This window comes from Microtus oregoni, unplaced genomic scaffold (assembly GCF_018167655.1).
Source record: "Microtus oregoni isolate MIOR12 unplaced genomic scaffold, Mior012 000061F_ref0000440, whole genome shotgun sequence".
NCBI classification, from domain to species: Eukaryota; Metazoa; Chordata; class Mammalia; order Rodentia; family Cricetidae; genus Microtus; species Microtus oregoni.
This window is the reverse complement of record NW_024543871.1, coordinates 4,511,603-4,518,970: the sequence shown is the minus strand read 5'-3', so window position 1 is coordinate 4,518,970 and position 7,368 is coordinate 4,511,603. Positions and strand designations below refer to the sequence as shown.

The 7,368-nt window shown below is 36.3% G+C and overlaps 1 protein-coding gene across 1 annotated transcript in view; it reads right to left on the bottom strand.

Annotated features, from left to right (window-relative positions):
* Nucleotides 1–227: 227 nt before the first annotated feature.
* Nucleotides 228–7,368, bottom strand: part of LOC121439471 (X-linked inhibitor of apoptosis) — a 46,233-nt gene continuing 39,092 nt past the window's right edge. Inside the window, exon 7 of the mRNA XM_041639965.1 lies at nt 228–2,960. Coding sequence (XP_041495899.1) covers nt 2,767–2,960 — 194 coding nt within the window. The 3' untranslated portion in view covers nt 228–2,766. The remainder of the gene's footprint in view (nt 2,961–7,368) is intronic.

Sequence of the window (7,368 nt, the reverse complement as noted above, 5' to 3'; positions counted from 1 at the left end):
TAAATTTTACCTACTAAAATTAAAACAGAAAAATACACATTTTAAATACCAAAACAACAAAATGCCATAACATAGCCACATTATATTCACTTACTACAGTCACCTCACCTCTACCCCTAACCAAAGGAAGAGGCAAAATCTAGCAGGAAAGGGAATACTAAGACATTAATCAAATAAACTCTATTTAATAAATGCCAAACATTCACAAAAGTTTTGATCAACACAAATTACAAATAAAATTAGCTATTTATTACAAAATAACGTTAAATTTCACATGACTAGTATGTAGTAAAATAGGTGGTTACTTCAAAATCCTAGAGTGAACTTTATACAGAAAAGAACACCATCACTCAGGGGTGATTTGGATCTGGTTATATTTTGACCTTCCAAGTGAGCAATTTTTGCACAGCTATATTGGAAAGGATTCAGTGGCTTTTTTCCCCTAGTATGAGCTCAGACCAACTCTGGTAAGCCTCCAACAATTTGATTAGAATTGGAGCGCTGTGATTTTAAGAACCTGAAGCAACAGCATTTTCTAAACAATTCTTAAAATAAACCTGTTAGCGCATCAGCTTCACGAATTCAATTTTGCAACTCATGAAGACAAAAAAAAAGGTTTTGCTTAACTCTCAGCACACAAGTTTTAAAAGAAGAGTTTTAAATGAACTGAGGCTCCCAGAACATGAAAAGCCTTATTCAAAAACAATTCAGTCCTTGAATCCTTGGCTAACAACTAGATTAAACAAACTACCTACGTGACTTGTACCTTAGAGTCTTAGAAAAATTTTCTTAAAATCAACACTTTCATCCCCTTGTAGAATGCTTTAAATGTAAATTTAAATTTAAAACTTAGTCAATTTAGATCAAGCTCAACTTAATGACTATATAACTGAACCTAAGTAGGAGACAATACAAAGAACTAAGGATTTTCATGGAAAAAGGAAAGAGAAAAAAGGGTAGTCATTTACTTAATTCTGTTAATTTCTATTTAAATTTGCAATTAAAATGACATCACTTACCATAGTGGTCAACAGAGGTTAGGAGAACCTAACAATACTCTTTCTCTTAGAAAATACAACAAAAAGTCTAAATTGTAACAGTTTCACTCCCAAACTGTTCTTTGTAGTAAAATAGACCAGTCTCTATAAGAGGTCTTATCATGATAATTATTTAAGGTAAATCCTGTGTTCTATGAAGCATTTTAGCTTGATTTTATTCTTACTGACTCTTACATAAGTTGTTAAATCATACTTAAACAACTACTCTTGTCAGTATGCTACAATTTCCAAGAGGTTTTAAGGATCTTGAGAAAATAGTTTTAAAAGTATTTACTACCATTGCTAGCCAAGAAACAAACATAAAACAATCAGAGACTTAACATTCTGTACTATATACATCTTAATCATCCTAACAGTAAAAACTCACATGAAACGAAACTTTCAGGACACAAAATGACATGAGAATCTCAACATGAAAAGCTGTCACTAAAACTACAAGCAGCATACAAACATGCTTCTACTTTACCTACATAAGCAGACAGATGTTTAAAATACTGGGTTAACAAAGATCTTTTAGTAAAGTGACTTAGGCAGGCTTAAATTAGCAAGGATTAAGGATGAATCCTTACTAATTAATTGGAAGATCTGAGACATATTTTATATTTAATTTTACAAAATCAGGAATATTTATTTTGAAAAAAGATAAGAAGACATGGTCTACCTGTCAGAAAACTACCACTCAGAAGTATTTTTCATCCACAAAGCAGGTAAAACAAAAACATTTAAATTTCACATTGGCACCAGAAAATTAACTGGCCTGTCTTCTTGGATTAGAAAAACTAAAACTGAGCGATAAGTAGTTTTGCAGACGTTTGAACATGCCTAAGCCTTTAAATCAGTAAAATATTTTCTAAAAATTATGATTATATAAAAGTAATACATAGTTATATAAACTTCAAACAATAAAAAAAGAAGGGCACCTATAAGCCCCCCTAAGACCCATGCCCCCACCCCCTCAAGAAAAAAAAACATATTTAAGAGTGTGATGCATATCTTTCCAAATCTTTTTTGTCCTGTACAGATAAAAATTCACACACCTTGATTTGACTCAAACTATACATAGTGTTTTGCCATTTGTATTTTACACTTACTGTATCTTTGTTGTCTTTCCATGTTAGTATATGCTAGTTAGATAGTAGTCTATCATTTAATAGCTTTTGGGAGATGGCAAAATCACTTTTAAAAAATCATTCATACAAGTACGTTTATAATTTTGAAAGGAAACAGACAAAATCCTAAAACACGGACAAACATCTACAAACAATGTTTATCCTCCCACCAGTGTGAAACAGTTCTTCCCTGTTCATAATAAACAAATTAAGTGATTGGGCAGATTAACTGAAATCTCCCTGCTTATACAGAACACCCCATTTATTAAGCTTATCTGAAAGGAATGAAAAAATGTAGGTGATTAATTCACTTCCACATAAAAATCAAACCGGTATATTACAAATACACAAGGTAAAATGTTATAATATTAAATGCTTCTTTGTCTAAGGTTTCAATTGAGTAAAATACTGGATAAACAATATAGCTAATAGCCTAAAAGATTTAGAAATTCAAAGTTTAGACTGCAACAGTGCTGTTAACATTTGTTTCCACTTGGGAGCAGATGCTAATGGAATGCAATGCTGATTACTTAAAGTTTGCTCACATCACACATTCAATTAGAGTAAGAAGAACATAACATGCCTACTGTGGCTCTGCATTAAGACATAAAAATTTTTTGCTTGAACGTAATGATTGTGTAGCACATGGGACATTTGTCGACTGCTTCGGCACATTGTTTACAAGTGACCAGATGTCCACAAGGGACAAAAACCACAGCAATATTTCTATCCATGCAGATTTTGCAAAGCTTCTCCTCTTGTAGGCGCCTTAGCTGCTCTTCTGTACTAATGTCTGCACAAAGAGAAAAACAACATATACTCGTTTTTTTTGGGTTTGTTGTTTAAATTCATTGAAAAGCACCCCTCCTGTGTGCCAGACACTCAAGTCTTGGGAGATATGAAAATGACTCACACATGGCACACATTGTTAAGTAGTTTGTACGCTAGTGGGAGACATTGTGAGCTACATCTAGAGAGTAAGTACAACGTATAAAGTAGTAAGCGCTATAATAAAGTTCAATGCAAAGTGCTCTGGGGCAAGATGAACAAATTTTTCTGTCCAACTGGTTAAGGGAGGCACAGTCAGAAGGAGGGCAATGGTAGATTGACAATTGAGTACAGGCAACAATTTGCCATGCAGAAAAGCAAGAAAGTAGTAAAAGTAACAAGTTATCTGAAGGGCATTGGTAATTCCAGAAAGGGATCCATTTGATGGACACTTCTCCAGTTGACCAAATAAATAGGAATTGGTGCTTAGATGTGAGGGCTAAAGAGAGGAGGGGACTGGAGAGATGGCTCAGTAATAAAAATCACTGACTGCTCTTCCAGAGGTTCTGAGTTCAATTCCCAGGACTCACATGGCAGCTCACAAGTGTCTGTAATTCCAGTTTCAGGAGACCTGACACCCATGGCAAATCACCAATGCACAGAAAACAAAAATAATTTTTTTAAAAACCCAATACTATAATTTCACTCTTTAAAAAAAAGAGGAACTAAAGTTGGGCTTGCTAATGTGCCAAGGAGACAGTGATAATTACTGGAAATGTAAAAGGAGGTAGAAGTTTTACATTTTCAAGTATATTTGAGATGTTAGCAAGGTTTCCAAAAACATATCTGGGTATGATTAACATACATACAATACTGAAGTAGCTGCATGGTTAACTTTTGCCAAAACTGATTTTGTGAAAGTCTAACAAATATGCCATAAAACTGTGCTTGTGCTTATAGATAACAGCATCAACAACCAACAGTAATAGAGCATAAATATTATGTGCTAGGCACTACAAATAAATACATATTTTAACTATCTTTGTAATCACTGTATACTAATGATTTATAAATTTGGCCTCAAATGTGTATTGCTTGTTTTCCTTTGGTGTGTGTGGGGGGGCCGGGGGAGTCAGCACTGTTGGGTATTAAGTCCAGGATATTGTATACCATTCATTGTACCACATTCCTACCTCTTGTGGCATTTTTTTTAAAAAGCAAGTTTTATTTCTCTTTAAAAAAATTTATTTTATTTAATTATATTTGTGATGAGGATGTGTACACTATAGCACATATATGAAAGCCAGAGTGCAACTTTTCAAGATAGATTCCAGGATCAAACTCAAGTCAGGTCTTCAGGCTTGGGAACAAGTGCCTTTATCTGCTGAACAATCACACTATCCCTGCTAGGTTTGTCTACTAACTCTAAAACTTCTAATGGTAGCCACACTGCCACGGGATGTGTGTGTGTGTGTGTGTGTGTGTGTGTGTGTGTACACAAAGCATTTCCCTATTCAACTATGTAGTTCCTTTAAAAACAAGTTAGGTGTAGTGGTGCACAAGCCTTTAATCCCAGCACTTGGGAGGCAGAGGCAGGCAGATCTCTGTGAGTTTGAGGTCAGCCTTGTCTATAGGGTGAATTCTAGGACAGTAAGAGCTGTTAACAGAGAAACCGTGTTCTGAAAAACCAACAAACAAACAAGCCAAAAACCCAACAAAACCAAAATGAAACAAACAAAAACAGGGTCTCACTATGTAGCCTGGTTGGCACAGACTCAAAGATCTGCCTGCCTCTGCTGTATGAATGCTAGGATTAAAGGTTTGTGCTGCATGCCTGGCATCACTTCTTTTTAAGGCACTTAATGTCCTAACAGGAACATTATTTATAAAACATGTTTGAAAAGCAATAGTTTAATTTCATCCAAGTACTTATTGAACACTTGGGCAGTGCATATACAATGAATATATATGGACCTTAGGCATCCGATATCAGACACGTAGAGAACATAACAGGAAACTGTGAGACACTGAATGTACGTGAGTTACCTAGGACGCACTTTGGAAGTCGGAGCAATTAGAGGAAGTGTTCTGGGTGAAAGAAATGACTGAATTGTGCTCTAAGTAACAGAACATGTGACTTGTAAGAACATAGGTAAAAACTGGTCATTGAATCTGAAAAAAAAAAAGACCAGATACAAACAGCCAGCAAGAACTGACTTAAAGATACGGCAAAGCATCGAAGAGTTGAGACTTGATTCTGAGGGTCCCGAGAGCTGGTGAGTTCTAAACCAGAGAAGCACTGTCACATACAAGCTCCAGAGAAGTTTCTCTGGGTAGGAAGGGAACAAAGTATTGTTTTAATCTTTTTCTTTTAAAATTTAATTTTTATGTGTACTTGCATTTTGCTTGTATGTGCACCTGTGTGAGCATGTCGGATCATCTGGAACTGGAATTAGAGACAGTTGTGAGCTGCTATGTGAGTACCAGGAATTGAACCCAGGTCCTCTGGAAGAGCTCTTAACCATTGAGCTACTTCTCCAGCCTCTCTAGTCTCTTCTCAAGAAACAACCTTCTATACGCAATGAAATTTATGGGCTCTGGCTGAAAATATGCCTTACCTATCCTGGCATGTATAAGATCCTGTGTTTGAGTACCAAGACCAATTCTCCAGAGTGGATGTATAATACAACAGTATGAACATATTTAACACTAATATAATCATACAAAAGGTTAAGATAGTCATTTATGTGGTGCTGGGAATCAAACCCACAGTCTCCAGGTCTATTAGGCAATTACTCTAACACTGAGATATATCCCCAGTTATAAGTTGGTAAATTTGATGTGCACTTTACAACTTAAAAAATAATTCCTGGCAACAGTTTATCTGCTGTATTTTTGCTCACTGAAATCATAGAGGTATAATACAACCTAGGTTGTTTTTTTTGTTATTTGTTTTTGTTTTGTCTTTGAGATAGTCTCAGGTATCCCAGGCTAACCTCAAACTCACGTAGCAAAACAAATGACCTTGAACTCCTGACCCTCCTGTTTGTACTTCCCAAACTCTGGGATTAACTGCCCCAGTTTATTCTGTGCTGGGGATGGAATCCTGGGCTATCCACATGGTACACAAGATCTCTATCAAGTTAGCTATATCCTGAGACTACCCCTTTCCTTTTGTGGCAGAGTCTTGCTATGTAGCCTAAAATGGTCAACAATGCCAGTTCTTTTTAGCTTCTAGAGTACTGGGATTATAATGTCCAGGAATTAATATTTATCTTGGGTTTTATTTATTTATTTTATTTTTTTTAAATATTTTATTTATTTATTATGTATACAATATTCTGTCTGTGTGTATGCCTGCAGGCCAGAAGAGGGCACCAGATCTCATTACAGATGGTTGTGAGCCACCATGTGGTTGCTGGGAATTGAACTCAGGACCTTTGGAAGAGCAGGCAGTGCTCTTAACCTCTGAGCCATATCTCCAGCCCTTATCTTGGGTTTTATTGTGATTCTGTTTTACAGTCCCAATGGAATGAACTCAAAGAGTGATATGATTAGTCACATATTGAAAATGCCCCTGATTAGTAATTTATCATTGGAAACCGCTTCATACCAAAAAGGTGACTATTGTGCTCTACAACCTTGCCTACTGCATCCTTTTGTTATTGTTTCTGAATCAGGGTCTCTCTAAGGAGCTCTGTATATTATGGAACTTGCTATATCAGGCTGGCCTTGAACTCAGAGGTCTACCTGCCTCTGCCTCCTGAGTATTAGGATTAAAAGCCTGTGTCACTACGCTCAAGGCTTTCTCCTTGTATTTTCCACAAGGCACCCTCTGAGATCAGGATGTCTTGGTACATAACAATAAAGGCTTGGTATCTAGATAACATGTGGTGACACTTTCTAATATTTTTAGTATGTTATTTCAAACTTTGAGACATGGTCATGTTATGTTGCTCAGACTGGCCTTAAACTCTTAGGCTCAATGATCCTACCACCTTAGCCTCTAAAGCAGCTGAGAATATATGCTGGGACTACTATGTCCCCTTTAGGAACTTGCATTTTCCATATATTTTAAAATAATGTGTGTGTGTGCATATGCACATTTGTGCAGGTGCTTGTGGAAACCACAAGAGGGTGTCAGATACCCTGGCTCTGGAGTTACAGGTGGTTGCAAACCAACCAACATAGATGCTGGGAACAAACCTGTGTCCTCTGCAAAAGTATTATAATTTTTAAAATCACTGAGCCATCTCTCTAGCCCCTTTTATATATTTTTAAAATTTCCCCCCTCATGTATTAAAACAGAACAAAATGCATGTGGGCCTTTCTTCCTTATTATGAGCCAGAGGCCTGATTGCTTTTTGCCGTGCCTTCCCAAGGACTTTCAGAATCTATAGATTATTGGCCGAGAAAGAAAGGGTAACAAAGTC